At 43.2% G+C, this 21,381-nt stretch overlaps 1 protein-coding gene across 2 annotated transcripts in view; it reads right to left on the bottom strand.

Annotated features, from left to right (window-relative positions):
- The window catches only part of TRHDE (thyrotropin releasing hormone degrading enzyme), a 702,876-nt gene extending 683,345 nt beyond the window's left edge, over positions 1–19,531 (bottom strand). For both annotated transcript variants that reach the window (XR_009963855.1, XM_062613752.1), the window contains exons 1-2: positions 18,592–19,531; positions 12,768–13,041 (exon numbers count right to left, since the gene is read on the bottom strand). Coding sequence is in view for 1 of the 2 variants with exons in the window: in XM_062613752.1 (XP_062469736.1) it covers positions 12,768–13,041; positions 18,592–19,412 (1,095 nt within the window). In the remaining variant the exon portion in view is untranslated. The remainder of the gene's footprint in view (positions 1–12,767; positions 13,042–18,591) is intronic.
- Positions 19,532–21,381: the final 1,850 nt, after the last annotated feature.

The following is a 21,381-nucleotide window of genomic DNA, read 5'->3' as shown; positions in this document are numbered from 1 at the left end:
TTTAATGCCATGACAGACAATACATTCCTCTTGAAACATAGCAGAATTTCCTAAGATTTGTTCAAGAAACAAAGGTAACAATTACAGACAAAACACTACAGCTTATGATTAGTAATGCTTCACAAAGCAGACATCTCAGATGTCTTTCAGGTCCTAAAAGTTCCTATGATATACATGTCTGCGTACGTATCTGTACCTCTGCTGTAAGTCAAGAAGGAGGTCTATTCAACAGCTAACAGAACATGAGTGATTCAGAATATACTATAACAGATACACCTACATCAGGTCAGCTGACTGACCAAACTACACTGAAAGTATTGAAGATGTTGGTCAACTTTAACTTCAGCATAGGAATTGCAATTGCTAATGTTACTAGACTTCTCATACTGTGAAAAGTTCTGTGACCAGAACCATAATTACCTATGATTTCTAGCAACAGCCTTTATATTCTCCGTTCACCTCTTTAGGTGTATTTATTATCACATTGAAAGAATCTTTTTCAGCAATACTTTTCAGTAAAGTTCCATCAAAATTTCCTGTCACAAAAGAGAACATGCAACTGCCAGTTTCTTGTTAGTCATGCTCAGTTCTGCCACACCAGCAGAGACAAGCAATAATGAATGTGTCCAGAACTGACATGGACAATATGTGGACAATTTTATTTTTCTTGTCAAGCAGAAAAGTGTACAATCTGTACAGAATTATTCAGAATAGTCATATGTACAAAATGACGCAGGTGAATCTCATGAGACTGAGTGGCTAGTTGGTAAAACAGCAGACGACATTCAACATCGGTAAGTGCAAAGGAACATAAATAGGAAAAAATAATCATAACTATATGTACATGGCAATTGAGTCTAAATTAGCTATAGCTCAGGGAAGAATTCTTGGAGTTACTGTGAACAGTTCTCTGGAAACAGCTCAGTGCTCAGCAGATATTCAATAAGCAAATACAATGTTGCAACTGATTAAGGAAAGAACCAAAACCAAAACAAACTCAAGCACATTAATTTTGAGCACTGAGGGCAGCTGCGGCATCACCCCTCTCTTGCTCAGTGTTTCACACAGACAGTGTAGAACTTAAAAGGCACAGAGAACAGTGATAAGAATGAGATGGGAAGCGAATCCCATACAAGGAGAGATTAAGTACTTTTGAGTTCTGAAAAAAGACAGCTAAGCCACCTATAAAATCAGGACTGGTACACAAGAAGTGAATGAAGAACAACCAGTCACTGACTGTCACAACAGAAGAAGAGGGCAGCCAATCAAACTGTGGAAAAAAAAGTATTTAAGTAAACTAGACACGTAAGTAAAATACAAATCCTGTTGCCACCAATTGTCACAAGAGTAAAGTACAACAGCTTCCAACATGGATAATGTACATTCACAGAGAGCAGGTCCTTTAGTGGCTATTAAACCAGTGGCGTATGTGTAACTCCTGGTCAGGGTCACTGATAGCTGGAATCTTAAGAGTAATACTCCACTGGTTGTCATCTCTAAACTGGTCTCCATACAGGACACAGTAAAATATTTTCTGCTGTGGCTGTTCTTACAATATGCATTTTGGGGGTTTGGTTTGTTGGGTTTTTTTTGCAAGACTGAAAAAAGAATATTTCAATGTAATTTAACATACAACTTGAAGGCTAGGTCTGGCTGTGGGTCCCCTGCATAGTACCTCTTCCTAGTGGGTTTATTTTCTCCAACTACAGTGACCAACACAGCTGACTCTGGGAAATAGCTGATAATGAGTTCTTTGTAATCAGGAAGGTGAATTACAGATAGAGAAATGGTAAAATCATCTCACCCCTCTGAAGGGTCTCACTTGTAATTCACACATACCAAGCACCTAGCATTATCTTCACCTGAGTAATAATGACAGCAGCTTGGATGTGACAGAGTGACACCTCTGCAAGTCAGAGTGTGGCAAAATACTTTTACAGACAATTTTATATTGTTCATACTCCACAGTTACAATGGAATATCACTAAAAAAGATAGTCATATATTTCCTCCTTTTCCCATTAGATCCATGGACTACCCACACGCTGGGCAAGATGGTTCGGTCAACGGGTTATTAGTTTTTTTCATTAGCTTCCCTTTGGATTACTGCAGTGAACAGGCTCACTGTTTAGCCACAGATCACTAGATTTGGCAGAAATGATACAGCATAAGTGTGCAAGCAAGGGCAGGAGGAACAACTCTGTCCAGTAGCAGCTACACTGTGTTACATTCAACGCTAAACTGCAACCTATGGTTAAGCAACATCATTTGAATTTGGTCTGCTGAATGAAAAACACAGAAGTCTCTGGACCTGAAAAGACAGCCACTGTGAAGTGACCAGATTCCACAAAGCAGCCACTGAAGGAGAAAGGAAAGGATATGAAATTCTGTGGTTAAGGGTTGGTAGGCAGAGGGGAGCTTGTCCAAGTTCAGGTGACAGAGCTCAATAAATATGGAAAAGCACTTCAACTGGTAAATGTTTATCAGAATTGTTACAGTAGTTCAACTTCATGAAAACACACCAGCATCAGTAAATCTCCTCTGCATTTGAGAGGAAGCACTTTTCTAGAGCAGATAAGATTCTGCAGGGAAATAAGTTTTGCTCTTGTCTGGATTTCCTCATGTAGGTACTACAAGGTATCATTGTACTGGCGACTTCAATAAGGAAACAGACTGTATAATTAAATGTATTTAAATACTTTAAATGCTGTTCAAGCACATGTGTATATACAAAACAGTACTCAGGATACTTCTTAGCCATCAACCCCTGAATAACGGAACTATGAAACCAGGCAACTCTACATTACCAGCTGCACTATGATTCACTGATCCTTTTTATCCTCACAATACTTCTTGGTAGTATAATCATTCCTAGTCATGTGTGATTCATCAAAGTATTTTGTAGTCAAGACAAATGTTATAATATGGCCTATTGTAACCATGCAAATTACAAACCTTCATTTCCATACCTAAATTATGCTTTTGCTGAACTTTTTCTGCTGCTCAAGCAGCTCTCACAAGCTAGTTAGGCATTTCAAAATTGTTTCATAGCATGGAGTCCCAAGCTTTCTAAGAGGTGGCCTTCTTCATCCCTTTTCTACCTTTCTCAATCCTCATCATGCTTTCCACATCACTGGTTAGAAAAGGTGTATCTCCTCTGCATGCCTCATGTGTTTCCTGTTGCCAGGAAGTAATGCAACTCGAATTGGCAGACAAATTATACAATACTTTCAATGGCAACTCTGAATGACTGTTCCATTGAGGGTCATCACAAGCCAAGTGATACTGAGACACAGAGAAAAGTTTCAAACTTCTTTTTTCTACACCAACATATCATACTCCCAGTGAATTCATCTTTCTCCTGTCTTGGGGCCTATTAACTTTAATACACTTATTGCTATCCCTGTCCACAATAGATGCAATACTTTTAAGTAAAAACTTAATAGACTCTACTCCAGTTCTTAATCCTCTGCATCTTAAAACCTTTTTTAAGGAATTGATCATCAGGGTCAATGGGTGACTTTAATGTAATTTTTAGAACTGCTCATATTAACTGCCTGAATTTCCAGTTCAGAACAAATGGGTTTGGCTCAAGTATAAACATTAAACAGCTCCAAGGAAAGTAAAGCCTAACATGGTAGATGTTTTTTAAACCAAACACAAAAAAGAAACAACTCTTCTTGTGGGTAAAACAATAGATCACAATAAATCATACTAAGAATCACAGTTCCATGGAGAATCCTAACTAAACCTCAAAGTGATGCTATGCGCTCCTTCAAATGAAACAATGGGAATAGAGAAAAAAACACATTTCTTTCCCAATAGGAACTAGAATAGCAAGTTTTTAAATACATGCACAAAGGCAAACATACACTTTATATGCATCATAGATGCATACTTTCAGTGCAAGTAGATAGACCAATATTTGCATGAGATGACAGGAGGCTTCCAAATACATGCAGAATGCTACTACTATCTTTTCCAGTACTTATCACAGAAAGCTGATATAGTAAAACTATTGCGGACTGAAATATATCAGACATTCCTTGTGATTGCTCTGTTCACTTACTCTAGAACTGCATATTTAATGCATTTAAAACATATGGAGTTGCTAAGGAATAAAACCCAAAGGTTAATGAAGAGAAGAAAACCAAGTTTGGTTATCACTCCCCGTCTGAATCCACCTGAATCCAGTTAGCAGAACTTCAGTAAAATGAGAATTAATCCTTTAATCTGGGGGTGGGGGAAGAGGGAGGGAAGCTTATGCCTCCTCTGATGCAGTGGTAGCCAAAAATGTAAGTATTTATTTTATGAATGCATATGCATTCATCCATGTGACTTTAAATGAAGCAGTACACTGCATCACTCATTCACATTCCCACATACAGATCTGGGTTTCTATCTGAATTACTCAGGTCCAACAAAAACCTAGCAAACTCTCTCACTAGGTATAAAACAGCCTCCCTTTTTTCTCATGGCATTTAAAGGGTAACAATGAACTTACTCCAAAACAATATTATCAGATTTTAAACATAAAGGAACACTTCTCAGTAAAACAAAACACAGCATGATGAACTGTTGTTCAACCATGGACTGTGATTTAATTAGCCAGAGGCCTGGAGAACTACAAGAAATACATACGTGGTATGTGAATGATTCAGTAGGTATACTTCTTTCTTTGAAATTAATCCACAGGAATCCACTTCCCTGCTTCCTCCTCTACCTTTTATTCCCTTCTTTTATCTCCTACACCTTTTATTCTCTTCTTCTTTTATCTTTATTAACTAAGGTACTGCTTACTGTCCTGAGGATACGAACTCTTAATTGAGGTTCCAAGCTGCTGTGACTACTAAACTATCCACTGCACCAGGGAAAGGAATGGTGAGGGGGAAGGAAGTGTGGGTACCCCCAGAGGGGCCACCAGTGAATGCTAATAAACATCTTTTGCTTCTTCTCCCCTCCTCCACTGCAGTAATTTCAAATAAAGTATCAGTCTTCTCACTCTGTCCCACACTGCCACACAGCTCCAGAGCATGCTGTGAAACAAAACACACTGCTAAATATTTTTCAGGATAATCCACTGTGGGATAACTTTCTTTTAATACACTTCAGGTCATTTACCCTTCAAAGAGAAACATAATCTGCTTTCAAATTATGCTGTTCCAAATAAGAAGATAACAGGCTCAGTTCTCATCTCTGGCTGCTCTTGCTATGTCTCAACAGCATGCAGCAGCCAGAAAGCTGTCAGACAGGAGCAGTGCAGGATCTCCTAGGGTTATCATTCAGTGGAAAGAAGCCAACGCAGATGGTTCTCTGCCACCTGTACCCACCTCACTGCACGAGAGGGGTGCCAGGGGGATGAGGCTACATGCCGGGCTCCAGTAGTTGGGCAGTCGCAGCAACCACTATGAGATGGAATAAACTTGTTTGTTCATAGAATACTTTGTAGCTATAGTCTTTAAAAATTAATAAACTAGAAGTCATTTTCAATATGCAAACCTGAAACAGAATAGGTAATCGAATTCTAATATGATGAATCTGGAAAACTAATGATTTCTTTGGACTACTAATGTATCATATTAGTTTCTCACTTAAACCACAGTAGTGTCCTGGTTTATGCTGGGATAGAGTTTATTTTCTCCTTAGTAGCTGGTACACTTCTGTGGTTTTGATTTAGTATGAGAGTAGGGTTGATAATACACTGATGTTTTAGTTGTTGCTAAGTAATGCTTACCCTAAGTCAAGGACTTTTCACTCTCTCATGCTCTGCCACTGAGGAGGGGCACAAGAAGCCAGGAGGGAGCAGAGACAGGACACCTGACCCAAACTAGCCATAATCCATACCACAGCACATCATGCTCAAGATATAAACTGGGGGAAGTTGGATTACAGCCACCGATTGCTGCTCGGGGACGGGCTGGGCATTGGTCAGCAGGTGGTCAGCAGTTGTATTGTGCATCATTTGTCTTTCTTGGGGCTTATTCCTCTCTCTCTTTTTCCTACTATTATTATTGTATTTTACTTTATCTCAATTATTAAACTCTCTCATCTCAATCTATGGGGTTTACATTTTGCCAATTCTCCTCCCCATCCCACAGGGGAGGGAAGTAACCAATCGGCTGCATGGTGCTTATTTGCCAGCTGGCATTAAACCACAAGCAGTAAGCACTAAACTGAGTAAAAGGTACTCGTAAAACCAGCCTTTCTGTTGTTACTACAGAAAAAAATGTCATACAGGCCAAAGAAAGCACAAACACACCTATACATGTTCAGATGTGTGTGTGCTTTTCCAGCTCAATAATCTCCCAACACATCCTTTGTAACATGAGTTTTATTTTCAACTGTTTGATGAAAGCTATTCTGGGGAGGGCAAGAGTGAGACATTTGTAATGAAGACCAAAAATGAATGGGTGTCATCACTATCAGAGCAGCATTCCAGGACATATAAAGATTAAACATTACAAGCTTGCATCACACTAGGCTTCAGAAATATGCCTGGTGCTTCTTGAATTAGCTGCTATCTGTTTATCAGATACACATGTGGCCTCCCAGTGGCAAGTGATGGGCTAACAAAAGTTACTTTTCAGGTTTAGGTGGGCTTATGAAATAAAGGTCAACTCTGGAGCTGGACTAAATTCAGGCTACAGAGAAAGAAAACCTAATTTTGAGAACTAATTCTACTTTTGATAGCTAAATCATTCTTCTGTAACAAGTTTGCTCACCCAGAAAGAATTATCTGGTGTGTAACTGATCCAATACTGATTAATAAATAATAACCAACGGAGAAACTTTGCTGGCAGTTAATAACTAGCAGCTGAAGAGAGGTCCTAAGGAAGAGCCTCAGGCCTTTAACCCACATAGTCATCAACTGGCAGAAAATTCCTGGTGTTGAGGTCATTACTGTTATTACACAAAAATATGACTACATTTTTCACATTTAGTTAAAAAAAGTCTAAGCCCTACAGGCTGAACTGCACAATAACTGCAGAGATATTTTAGAGAGAACTGATGTTTTGGTTTTTTCTAGCAACTAACAATGATGGAACCCACTGGGGAAAAAGTTAATCCGAATAGTTGCTCAACCTGATTTTATTTTTAGACTACTAATGAAAAGCCAGCTCTTCAATTTCCTCAGACTGATCATCACTGCAGATGAGGGAATGCCCAGCCCAGCTCTCAAGCGTCTCATAGATTGCTAGAAGCACACTACCTCCAGATATCTTGTCTTAAAGATGAGTATAAAACCATGGTCCCATGGTGCTGGGTCTAAACTAGCATGAGTCTTTGGACATGCATTGATTCTGACCCAAATCTACTTATGTGATTCTGTTCACTAACCCTTTCTGGGCAAAAACTGTTTTTCATTTGTGCAGAATCAAGTGAATATTACTGCACAGATCCCATTTCTGAGACCACTCTATCTTTTTGTGTGATGCTGAGCCAAACTGAGTGAGCCTCCCAAACACATGCCTAAAGGAATTCAGTGCTAGGATGTTCATGCAGGCTCTCTGCAAGGCAGAGCACACTACGGAAACAGTAATTCTCATATTTTCTTCTAACCAGATTATTACAGCTCCTCCTTATTGTCCAAGATAAGACTTAACTGTAAAGTATTGAATCAAGATCTTAAACCAGGAGCTTGTGATCCCTAATTACATCTTAGATGAAGTAATAAGAAAACGACAGCAGTGCAATAAAGGTTGGCCTTATTGCGGTATGACTCTTCTCATAAAATCTTTGTTAGCCTCAAGATCTTTTTCTGTATCAACGACAAATTACTTGGCACTGATGACTCCACAGTAATGTTTAATATAACTGAAACCAAGACATACCCAGTTGTAGAGGTCTCTTCAAAATGTAACACACAAGGATTCAGCCAGACAGTGGAGGTCCTAGCTTGGAGCTGACTAAGCTGTGGTCAGGTCTACATACTGCCAGTCCTGCAACACATGCTGCAATCACTTTGGAAGAGGAGCAGGAGTAGCAAAAGTGAAACCACACAAAATTCTTGTTTCAGCACTGCCTTCCGCTGTCATTCCTCTTCCCACTCACCACCACCCAGCCAGATAGCCACCTCCTTTCACTGCTGCTCACTCCCATCTGCTCTGATGCTGCCTGCACTTGCTCTTCCAACCCCTGCACCCACAATTCCTCCTGACTCCACTCCTTTCCATGCACTTTTTTTTTTCTTTTTAGCAGATACTCCCCCTGACAAGAGCCAAACACTTTAAACCCGTCAGTTGGCATTTTATTTCCATACCTATCTCCACACCCTGTCCACAGCAAAAGAGAAGAATGGTAGAAGATTAATATCCCTGAAACATCTCTTTCCAGCAATATGTTCATCTACAGCAATATATTGTGCTTTGTCCCTAGGCACTCACTCCTTGTACTAACTGAAAAGAATAAATCAGCAGGGGAAAAAAAGGAATTACAATAACTTACGAGACAGAGAAAAGGCATACAAGATATAGTCAGTTCCCATGTCCACTAGACAAAGGAACAAAAAACATGGTTTAGACAACAGAAGTACAGCTAAACATGAGGAACAATAAAAAATAAATACAGATGGGAAAAATAAAGTAATAAAGTAGGAAAAGGCCTGGTGGACTGAAAGCACAGATAAACAATGAAGAAAAGAGACACAGAGGTGATGAGACCAACATTACAATCCAATGAGCAATATTTTGCTTTTAAAAAGTACTGACAACATACATAAGAGGTATGATTAGGAAACGCAGCATATGAGTACAAGCAAGGAAGTACATGAAGGTAAGTGGTGTTTTCTGGATTATTGACTGTGCAAAGATGACAGTACACAGATCCCATGATTTTCACCAACTATAGCTGACAACTGCTAGAGCCATACAAAGATCAGCTAGGCTGCTCACAAGGACATCTCTCCTCCCCCAACACACCATTACCTCAGGCAACACCATGGCAGAACTGCACTGCTCCCAGTCCACAGCAGCAGAGGTGACTACGTACACCACAGTCCTTTCCACAGATATCAAGCCCCTCCCCAAAGGCAAAGGCAGTGATTTCCTGTAATCCCAGATGAATCTGAACAACATATTATATATCTGTAATGCATACAAAATCAACTCCACCTTTAAATTACCTGCTTTGGAAGGAATTCTGATCAGACCCATATGGACTTAAGAGTTATGCTAATGATTCATATCCACTGAGCTGTGGTCCTAGAAAAGCACTGCTTGTCTTAATTCCCCTTTCCAAATTAATTTCAGTGTATGAAATACAGAACATCTTCCTGTCTGCAAGAATTATATAGGATATATCAAAATTACTATTTTGATTGGCTACCTAAGCTTTCCAAAAGCCAGCTTCTATTTATAACTTGATTTGTATTTGAATCTCACATTTTGGTTAAAATTAATCTTGAGGTCAATGTCATTCTTTGAGATAAACTGAACAGCTAACACTTAACCATTTCTGAAGAACAAATCTGGTTTTGACCTCACTGTTTGTTCTGTTCTTCAGGGAGTTTATCTACCCTTGACCATAGCACTGTAGTAAGACTGGCCAACTGGAAGAGAAGTGAGATTTTAATCATTAGCACACTGCCAAAATCTGAAAGTATAGACCCTTGACCCCAAAATGTTTTGTGAACCAAAACCAGGTTCATGAAAGTACTAAAATAAAAGTCTATGCAAGCTGGTCTTTTAGGTGTCTACTACATGTCTAGAAAATAAATACCACATAGGTTGCATTGACTGAAGAAAGATTCCCCAGTTCAAGAAATGGCCTATCAAAATGCTTCAATATGGATGTTTGGTTAATTTTCCTGAGCATTCATTCATTTTAGAAGCAAACTTACTTTTATCATTGCCATGGATATAGGAACAACTAGATTTCAGGGAAAAAGTGGCTTTAGAGGAAACCAAGAAGTTTAAGATTGCAAGTGTCAGGACTCACATAATTTCAAATTCACCCAGAAGTGTCCATGAACTCCTGGTATTGCAATACAAAAGACTCAAAAAGATGGATTACCTCAGCAATTCATCTGAATGAACACAGCTCTGAACCGAAGTGTTTGCCTTAAAAGATACTCTTTCAACAAAACTGAACAATGATTAAAGATGATCAGATCACAAACAGACTGAACAACAGCAAGATATGCTAATGAATAACTCAGTGTAAGCTATTTTGGTATTTTGGGGCATTAATATACCTCTGTGATAGGGACAAAAACCAAGAGCTAAATCTCTAGACTAACCAAACCATTCTATGGGAGAAGAGACTATCTCAATCTATATAGGTCTATAGTCTTTGTGAAGATTACCTGCTAATTTGCTTAATTGTTGGCAAAATTCTGTGTAGCGATAATGTCAAGCTGGAGGAGTATACATGTGTATGTCCTATGTATGCTGAACCAATGATTCAAGTATAACTATCAGATTCTAGTAGCCACAAAATTCCTAACAAATTAACATTTGGATTTTCTCTTCAGATTCCTTTTAAATCTGAACTCTTGAGAACAGTTTTGCCAAACATGGGAACATCAGAAAGTTATTATTTACTCTCTATATGACATGACTGTGCCTCTGTCTTCAGGGTATCAAACATACCCAAGCAACAAAAACCTGCAGGATATGAGTTCTGAATAACACTGAGAAAATGAGTTAAAGAGGAAGTAGGTTGTATCTTTCAAATTGACAGTCCTGAAGTCCACCTCCTATGTTTCACATATTTTCTTACAGTGACTGTTGGAAGCTGAACTGCTTGCAATGGTTCCTAGATGAGTCTAGGACATTCTGCAGTTAGATAATAGGCTAGTATTGTGTAGGACAAACTTGCTAGCATTACACAAGTATTAAACCACAAGTAACATGAGACCTACCTAATAGAGTATACACCCAAAACTTCCATCTTATTACAGTTAAAGGAGAACCTCAAATAATCAGTGTTTTCAAAAGCTGAAAAATACCTGGCCAGTCTTAAAACTAATTCCTTCAATGACTCCTACCTGGATAGAAGTCTGTTTCAGTACTGGTTGCTAGGAAGTAAGAAATGGCTTGATTTCTCACCCTGTTCTACTAGGCCAGTGAACATTCCTCTTTACCAGGGAGTGTATTCATAGGACAAGAGACAACAGTTTTAAACTGAAAAAGTGTAGATTTAGATTAGATATTAGGAAGAAGTGCTTTGCTATGAGGATGGTGAGGCAATGGCACAGGTTGCCCAGAGAAGCTGTGGCTGCCCCATCCCTGGCCACGTTCAAGGCCAGGTTGGAAGGGGCTTTGAGCAACCTGGTCTGGTGGAAGGTATCCCTGCCCATGGCAAACCAGAAACTTAAGTCTTTCAGCCATCACAGGTAACCAGTAGGATCACAAGCACAGCCTCAGCACTTCCCACATCCTTACATTAGTAGATCAAAGCACCTCACAAAACCACTTCCTAGCCATCCTCCCTCCTCTTTCATGGAGCCAGAGAGCAGTGTCATAGTCTGCTGGCCATGGTGTGAATGGAGAGGAGCGAAAGGCCACCAGTGTCCTACCCAGCTGTTCAGTGACAAAAACAAGACATTTTCTGATCGCTTCAGTATGGAACAAATGAGGGATGCCAATGCAGAGGGCTGTCGTGCATCCACCTTCCATCAGTGCAGCCTTGAGTCCATACTAGGGCCATGGCATTACTCCAAAAACCTTCCCAAATTTTCATTTATTTTTTCAGTTCAGTTTTCAGCCAGATCATACAGCTGTACAAAGCTGAAAGTTGGCACAAGGAAGACAAGAAATACCTTTTGCTCAGAGAACATGGAATCAGCTCCCTCCACAGCAGCTCAATGCTTAGGCTACCTACAAGTGGTTATGGAGATGTTTCCTGACCTGATGGAAGGGAGGTTTGCAGTCCTTCCTCATGCCCCAAGACTACAGCACAAAGTCACGGAACATTTGCAGAAGTACAAAGTAAACACTCCCTTTGCTAAAGTACACAGCTTAAACTGCTGCCTAGCCCTCTGGTTCCAGAACTAGCTCTGTTTTGTCAGTCACAATAACTAAGAAGGAGGGTTTCTCTCTATGTTCAACTGAAAAATCAAGATGACAGCACTGTGAAAGATTCTATTAAGCTGACAGCATTCCTCATGTATGTTTTGGCTTGTATACAGTTCTGAGTTTGATACTTGTAAATGAAACCAGACTGACACAAATAAAGGACTTTCTCTCTTTTTATTCCATGGCATAACTTCTGGAACCATGCCATATTTGGAAAAAACAGCTCCAGAAAGTTAGTGCTTCCATCCATCTGGACTCCACAGGAAGCTGACAGGTTGTAGAGTCCTGCTCCTGAGCAGGAGATCTAAGATAGAAATTACTTTATCAGCTTCCCGAGCTAACACACAGCACACTAAGGGACATGTCAATACTGAAGGAAGGGACTGGAAACCCTGCCAGTATTACTGCTTTCTTTCAATAAGTAGTCTCATGAACACTGGTACTGAAAAGGCTGCAGGAAAAATAAGAGAAAAATTCCCAAGTAAATTAAAGTGAAGTGAAATGGCATATTTAGAAGCTTAACATTTCATCAGACAACCACACTTACTAAGCTAATCAGTTATAAAAAGCATTAGACAAACAAAAAATATTAGAAACACCTTCAAAAGGATGCCAAACAATACACACTATCATTAAAATTTTGGGAATGTTAATCAAGAAAATGCTTTTAAGAACTTCATGTTATGATCCCTTACAAAAAGTGAGGGGTTTCAAAATGACATGTATTTGATACAATATTAAAAATACTTACAACTACTCCACTCTTGGTGACAGTTTCCCGGTACGTAAAATTGCACACTGCCCAAGCCAGGTAATACGTGGACATGAGAGGGGTCTGTGAAAAGTGATCTGTAACCCATCCATCTTCTTCAAAAACAGAAGTTTCAACTGGCATGTTGGACAAAGATAAGTAAGTTGCTTGATGCCTGATGCTGATCTTGAAAGTGGCCTTGTAGATAGGCTCGTCAAAGCAAGGAAAGGCTTTTCTGGCATGAGTAGGAGAAAACTGTGTAACACCAAGAAACCTAGAAAAGAAGCAAACAACAGAGAGATTACTAACTGTGCACAACACTTGATTCATGGACATAGCAAATAAGACACTGCTTGACTACTGTGGAAAAAAAAAACACAAACTGTACAAACTATACAGTGCTTGAACACTGCTTTATCACTTTCTTACTCCCCATACTGCAAACACAATTGATGCAAAGTAATGGTCTACAAATTTGCAGACACCACACTGACATTAAATAAATAAATAAACCCTCACCTTGCATTAAACCAGGTTCTAGCAGTTTTGCTCATCGATATGTGAAAAAAATGTTAGCCAGTATCGGTGATATGATGTAAGGCAAGCACAGTCCTCAGTTCAAACCAGGATTTAACAGCCTCTGGGGAGTTCCCTCTGCCCTGAGACACTGACACTTCACCATTCTTTGGGCACGAGAACTTAGGGTCACATAATACACTCAGGGGGGTTACTGTTTTCCACTGGTGATTACGTATGTACAGGCTGTATGTAGGGGCATCCCTAATGAGACACAGTACCATACAGCACTGCTGTTAATGGGGAAGTCCAAATAACCATTCTGTGAGCTTTACACATTTACAGATATATGCAAGTGATTAAACAAGCACTGAGTTTTAAAAGAAATGCATGTAGAGTTCTACACATGCATTTTTTCTCTCATGTATTTTATAGAGACCAAATCAATGTTCTCAGTTAATGGGTCAAATTAGGAAAGGACCTCTGAAGAAGGAAAATGCATTTATTTTACCACTGTAAAGAATGGGAAGGCTTTAGTTTGACAATAAAATCTCTAACTGTTTTCCATAGAACAAAAGAGATTTTAATCCAGACAGAGAATAGGAAGCATTCTGGGTAGACACTTATATTTACACATTTGGAGAAAACCCATGTGCAATAATCTTTTTTGCAGAAACAAGAAGCCACACTTAAAAGGCTGAATTATGGGGTTCAATAAGAATATTTTCTAGAGGCATGCAGGATAAAAAAATGACTATGAGCCAAGTACATAACTGTAAAGGGAGCACATATGTAGGCTTTTTGTGTAGTATTGATTCATCTCTCACTTTCCAATGTTCCATCAGTGGAAATAACCATGCAATTTTAGATACCAGGTAAACATTTATCAGGATTGTAGAGGTTGACTAATTATCTGTTATTCCTCCGAGGCAAGAGGATGAGTGGATAGATTTAATATAATGAAGACGGTGGCACCTATTATTAATCAGTCTATAAGCACTACTGTGCAATATGATACTCTCTAATGCCAAGGTAGAAAAAAAACATAGGTAGCCCATAAGAAAAATAAAGTATCTAATTAACTTTTCCTAAAACTTTTCAGGGTTTATACATATTTTGGAGCCTCATCTTATAAAAATAGTGAAGAGAGAAACTTCTTGAAATGTTACACTTCTATCTTGCTACAGTGTATCCACACCTGACAGAACTAGATATATGTTTTCCAGTGAAATTATCACCTCTTTCAATAAGGCTAACATGTAAAACTTTTCCACCACTGAAACAGCTACCATTGGTCTTTTCTCTAAGTAAAAAGCCTTATTTGGCTAGTAATTACTGAAGGAATTCATCATACTGCATTTTTCTTGTCTCGTTATAAAGCACAGATTACTAAAATCCTCATTCTGCATCAGGTTGCTTAATGTAAGGCAAAAGTTGGTGTCAGGTATTCCAATGTTAATCCAACAGAATTCCACATTATCAGTGGATTTTTCAGCTGTGCAACTTAGCCAAAACAGCCAATTAAATGAAACAAAGCAACTTAATTTGTATGAAACTATTTCAAGTGGACCTGATTCTGCATTCTAGGCACACTCTAAACAGCCATAGACATCAACAGAAGCTTCAAGTGAGGATGGAAAACTGTACTGCCCTTTTATTAATAAAGTAAGTATTATGAACTTTCCTTTGCAACTAACAATTTTAATGAGCTCCAACACGCATGTAAATACATACTTAGGGAATATGTTATGTATTCTGACACTCTCCAAATAAGGAAGCTTTTTTTTCACCCCACTTCTTGGAGATTTTCTCAGAAGTCTTTTAATATTTGTTACATGTTAGGCCATTGAAACAATCCCTTCACCAGGCTGATAAAAGCTGGTAAACTCTGCATCTTCTGTATTCTCCCAGATAGACAGCTATAGCCACATACACATAACTGGGCAAACACTGGGTTGTCAATATTTCATACTAAAAATACATTAGCTACCAATAACGGTGATATTTATAACATGTGCATTACTATCAAACATTGATTCGCTTGTTGCGCCATAAAACAAAACAAAGAAAAAGTTAGAAACTGCTTCCCAAAGACTGTGTTTAAAAAAAAACCCCAACCACTGTCTATGTTTATCTATTTTTCTGCGTTAGGAGGAAAAAACAAGCAAAACTTCTATAGCATGCCAAAAGTGAAGAGCAGGGTGAGCATTTCATTCACCTCTCCACACACCTCTCTGGGCACTGACATTCTGATCTCCAGTTCCCAAAAGTTTCACCACAAAAAGTTGTACTTCTGAGAATGACAGCCTTTCAGCCTGTCTTCTCAGTATACCCACAGCAGTAATTTGCAGGTCTTTTAATTCCATCTCATCTATTAACGGAAGACATGTGTTTCCTCAACAACCTATCTGTTTTGACATCTTAGTTGTTAGAAGAATATGTCTGTTTGGTTTGTCTGTGTGATGTAAAAACTTTTTCTTTTCATTTATGCCAAAGTTTGATGTTCATTTAAATAATGTGTGAATATTCTTATGGTGCTCTACAGTAGCTCTGTATTAAATGTCTGTTGATTACTGCCAGTAAATTCTGGCGCATAATGCAAAGTAAATTTGTAGCATATCACTTGCATTTTACATTTTAGTGAAAGTAGCAAAGATTTCAGTAAGAAAATAAACACTTTTCTGCAGCTATCAACATTTCAGGCTGATTTATGACTTTCAGCAGTGAAGACCATGGAAAATGAAGCAACTTTAGGAAAAAGAAAAAAATCAAGCGAAGGTATTACTAAGTTTGTGAAGCCTCACAGTTAGCCAGAGTTATTGACTCCTTATGTATAACAAAAGTGATAAATGATGGTTTAGACCCTTTTATAGCAACCACTACTCCAATGAGGTTACTGTATTTTAATCGAATATAAACATGTCAAAAAGCTAAAGCCTTGCTTGAACATTAGGGTCTCCCAGAGCAGGAGAGAAGCCTGCCTATTACAGTAGAAGCCGCTCATGTTTAAGAACTACAAATGGTTATATGTATTCCCTTAAAAATGGGTTATTAATCAAAATGCAAATTGCTACACTGCAAGAGCACAGTCTGAACAAAGAAGTTCCTGGTTTAGAATGTGTATTATTTCCTTTATACTATAGTGAGTTGTTAAGCCTGTGACAGTTGAAAATGAAAACCAGTACTTGAATCAAACACCTGAAACTATAACCAAGCATTGATTATAGTTTTAAAACATTTTACTGAAAGAAATATAAGTGAGCTGGTGTAAAGAAAAAAAAAATCCCTCTGATCCCTGTACAATGTTACCTTACACAAGGTAAGGTTCTTCCCAATATCACCGTATTCAAGTGTATCACAAGGCAACTTGTATGTGAAAAGTTATACAAAAAGTACTGGGAAAAACATTTTAACATTATCACCTTCCATCCTGTGTCTTGAACTATCCTGATGATTCAAAAAGTTAACAGGCTTTTGCTGTTGTTTCTTAAATCATAACTGGGGCACTGGTATTGAACTGTAATATAGTAACTTTGGAAAAATGTCACTGCCACATCTATTTGACAGTTCAATTATTCCTATGCAAAGTCTAAATACACAAGAATAATAACTGCTTAAATAATTTCTTGGGTTTGTAAAGTGAATTATATCTCCTGCTGTTAACCGTATTTTATTCTCTGCTTTGCCCATTTTCCGTACAGGTCTGTAAGAACTCCTGACTACCCCAGTCATCTACCCCTCCGCGATAAAAGGATTTTTATCCACATCTTTTCCTACAACCATGTTTTTTTGAATTTCCATTTTATTTCAACGTGATGACAAATCACACAAACTTCATTTTAATCCTGCTTGCAGTTGGCTGTTTAAAATTGTCAGTAATCACAGTAATGAAAATATGTTTTAATGCAAGGGCTGTTGATTTAATTGAGTTGATGAGCGCTCTTTTTCTCTCTTACTATTTTTGCCCAGTTCTTTCAAGTATAAAAGATTTGCTTCAATTCACAGTATGAAACAGTAAGATTCAGAAGAGAAAACCTGTCACAGCACAGATGTTTCAAGAAAGGGCAGCTTAAAAAGAAACTAACTCTAAAATTATACCGAGAAGCCCATCCGGTATTTGTTTTCCATTGCAAAGACTGGCTATGGTTAGAACAGAAATTAAAAAGACTGTAACTGCCTAAAAGGGAGCCTCCGCAGTGACCCTGCCTACTGTAACAAGGGCCTCGACAGGGACCCAGTGGCTAGAGTCACGAGAGTAAACATAGCTGACGACAGAATCTTGCTCTGCATGAAAACAGTGGAAAGTGACCAGGTTTGCCCTGTCGCGGGGCGTAGATCCGCAGCGACTGCGCTGCAGCAGGTGCCGTGCAAGTGCTCCCCTGATGTGAAATCACAGCCCAACACCTCTTCTTCAAATAATGAAATAGACAAAACAGCGGAGACGTTCCGCTCCCCCACACGCTGCTACCTGTAGCCCGGCACTGCTCTGTCACATGAGGACACACGGCAGCCGGACACAGCGTCTATTCAGCAGACCCTGCGCCTCCGCTCCGGGGTTGCCCTGCCAGGGTCAGTGCTTTACTCCTACCACCCCGGGAAGTTTACCCGCTACCACCGTCCATTTCCAAGCCGCGCCGCGGCAGCTCTCGAACCGCCGGTAACCACCGCAGCCATCCCCGCCCGAGGCGGGCGCGCAGACGGAGAGCTCAGCTCTCACCTGGCGGCGGCCGCGGCTCACACCGGAGCGGCACGGCGCGGCCGCCCGCACGGCCAGCCCCAGCCCGAAGCCGGCGAGGGAGCTCCGCTGAGGCCCGGCCTGCCCGCGCCCACTCCCACATAGCCCCTGAGCGTCGGCAACCGCCTCTGACTGCCCTTCCGACACCGGCCTGTGGAGCGGAGCGGGGAAGGGCTGTCGGCCCCCGAGCGCCTCCGCAGCTCCGCCCCCAGCGTCAGCCCTCAAGCGGCGGCTGGACAGCAGAGGGGACCCCCGGCGAGTCAGGCGGCGGCTGGTGGCGAGGGTTGGCCTGCAGTCAGCTGCCGGCCTGGCTTCCCACTGCCGTGGCGGCCGTCCCCCCCCACCCCAAAGCCCCCTCTGCCCGCAGCCGGCCGAGCCCTGCGCCCCTCAGCATGGTCGGCGAGCCGCCGGTGCCGGGCGGAGCGGAGCCCGCGGCCTCCCCCGCCTGGCGGAGCCGCGGCCCGCCAGGTCCTAGCGCCGCCCCGCACGAAGTTCGGCGCGGGCTGCCGCGGAGGGGCGGGGGCCGCCAACTTCAGCCCGAGTTGAGGTGAAGCAGCGCTGCCGCTTCGCTACCTTCTCTCGCCGTGGAGGACGTAGGAGCTGCGGAAGAAGCCCAGCAACTCGTTCTCGATGAGGGCGTTGTAGATGATCTTGAGGTTGTAACTTTTCTGCACCTCCAGGCTGCGGTTGAGGACGACGACAAAGACCTGGGTCTGGGGGTAGAAGAAGGAACGGTCCACCCGCACACCGCCGGCCAGCTTGTCCTCGGCAACGCGGACCGCCTCGATGTGCATGCGATGCGCGTGCAGCACGATGTACCGGCTGGCGTTGAGCACCTCCAGCTGCACGTTCACCTCCCCGCTGAAGGTGAAGTTCTCCATGAAGGCGCTCAGCATCAGGTTGTAGTGCAGCGGCCGCAGGTGCCGTGGGAGCCGCGGCCGGGTCCAGGGCGGCAGCTCCCGCCGCCGCTGCCACTCCTCCTCCTCCTCTTCCTCCACCACTTCCCCACCCCGCGCTTCCTTCTCCTCCTCCTCCTGCTCCGGCCGGCCAGGGGGTTGCCCTGCGCCGGGCGGCTGCCGGGCCGCCCCCGGGAGGCTCCCGTTGCCGCTGGCCCGCGGCGGGCCGTCGGCAGCGGCGCTGCACTCCTCGAAGCGGACGCTGAGTAGCACGGCGATCATGGTCACCGCCAGCAGCGCCAGGATGGAGACGGCGAAGCCCAGCACCAGGCGCTTATGCACGGCGATGTGCCGCTCCGTAGTGCGGGGTCTCGGCCCCGCCGCCTCAGCCCAAGAGCCCGGCGGCAGCCCACGGCTGCCGTTCCGCAGGGCGGCTTCCTCCTCTATCATCATGGGGGTGACGGGCGGGCGCTTCTCCCGCTTCTCCTCCAGGTCCATCACGGCAGGGCCGCCCCCGTCTCCCACGGGACCTCCGCCACCCGAGGGGGCCCCGAAAGCATGGGAGGCTCCGAGGCAGGGGGCCCTCGGCCCGGGCTGGGGAACGTGCCGCTACGCTGCCTCTTACTTCCCGGAGAGCAGCATGGCCTGCCTACCGGCAGCCCCGCCGGAGAACGGCCCCAGGGCGGGGGAGACGGGACGGGATCGGGAGGGAGCCGCCGGCGGGCGCTCCCCGCTGTCCGGCCGCTGGGGCCGCTCCGCGCTGGCAACTTGTGTGGCTTCTGCGGGGCACTTCAGCACATGCCGCCGAGCGCACCCCGGCGCCCAGGGGGAGGGCTCTGCCGCCCCGGCCCCCCCTCTAGCGCCGCCGCCCGCAGGGAGCTCTCCTCCCCCAGCGCCCCGAGACGCTGGGGCCGGGGTAGGGCTCCGCGCTCGGCCCCGGCAGCGCCCGAGCCATGCGCGCCCCGCGCCGCCGAGCAGGTCCTGCTGTCCCCGCGGGTCTCGCCCGGCTCCGGAGAGGAGGCACCGGAGAGCGGCGCTGAGCCGGGCCCGTCCTCCTCCTTCTGGCGGGGCTGGCTCCGGAGTGTCGCTTCCCGCTGCTCCTCTCTTATTTAGTCTTTCCTATCTCCTGCAGGTACAGAGCAGTCTCCCGGTTGGCTCGGGCAGTGGCGGCTATATATAAGCACCGGGGAGATGCAAGGGAAGTGATGGGATGGGAAGGGGGGAGAGGCGGGCAAGCCCCGCCGCCCCTCGGCTTCAGCGGCTGCTCCGGCTGCCGGCGGTGACGGTGGCGCCCCGGGGGAGCGGGGGCGGGAGGCGGGGGCGAGGGAGGCTCCGCTCCGGTGTGTCACACGCGGTTGCTCCGGGTGAGGTCGCTGAGCGGCGGCGGGAGTCCCGGCTGGGGCGGGCAAAGGGCGAGAGCCGGGGACCGGGCGGGTGACCGGGGCCGGAGCCTTAGAGCGCAGGAACCCCCGGTTCCTGGGTACGCGAGCGTGTTCTCCACGTAAATATTGAACGCTGGTACAGTGTCATATTAACATAGACTTTATAATAAAGAACCGCCGATTGCGCGTTTGGACGACAATAGCGCTGTCATACTAACGTGGGGATGGAGCCGAAGAAAGGGTAAATACTCCTACTTAAATCGGTAGGATTAATATGCCGAGAAAAAATAAACATTTTAGAGTGTTGGCTGAAACTCTCAGTAGTGGCCCGGACGTTGCTCCGCGACCCCAGTGCAGCCTTCTCACTCCTCCTCTCCCTCCTGCCCACGCTGGACCCCGCTTCTCAGTTGGAGAGATTTAAGGACGTGTTAAATGCTGCCTGAGGTAATACACCAACACGTGGCTTGAGTAGTCGTAGGAGCGAACCCCGGTCTGGGAAGCTGGGTTACGGAGTGAGCCCACTTCTTCCACCTGCCCCCAAACTTTTGCACACAAAGACTGCAGAAACACAGAATTAACATACACAGCGAGTATCTAGATCAGTATCTGAAAGCAGCCCTGTTCCCCTTCTTTTGCTTGCATACTTCAAAAACTATCTCTGTTCATTTTCTTCTTTGAAGCTCTTTAGCTCCAATCTTGTAAGCAGTTACAGATGTGTTTATCCATGGCATTCAGTCCCATGGAATCTACAGGAATATATGCTGTACATCAAGATAAATGCGTACATAACAATTTGCAGAATAACGGCCTTATTTTCTACAGTGAAGAAAAAAGAAAAAAAAATTCAACTCAAGTCCTACGCTTCTTTTATAAGCAAAGCTAATCTGCAGTTTCATGAAATGTGATATATTAGCTGGTTTACTTCCCAAAGAAATGTCTGATCTCTCTTCTTCCTGAATCTGCGACATCTTCTAGAAATGTTATCTGACTTTGCATGCTGTTGCAGAATACGAATGATCATCTACTGACACGCTAACCAGTTTAAGTGTAGGGAACACCAGTTTATAAGGAATTTACCAGTTTCC

This window comes from Pezoporus occidentalis, unplaced genomic scaffold (assembly GCF_034315485.1).
Source record: "Pezoporus occidentalis ecotype Australia unplaced genomic scaffold, CSIRO_AGI_Poc_V1 ctg17, whole genome shotgun sequence".
Taxonomy (NCBI): domain Eukaryota; kingdom Metazoa; phylum Chordata; class Aves; order Psittaciformes; family Psittacidae; genus Pezoporus; species Pezoporus occidentalis.
The sequence above is the reverse complement of the archived record's forward strand: the minus strand, read 5'-3'. Positions and strand labels throughout refer to the sequence as shown.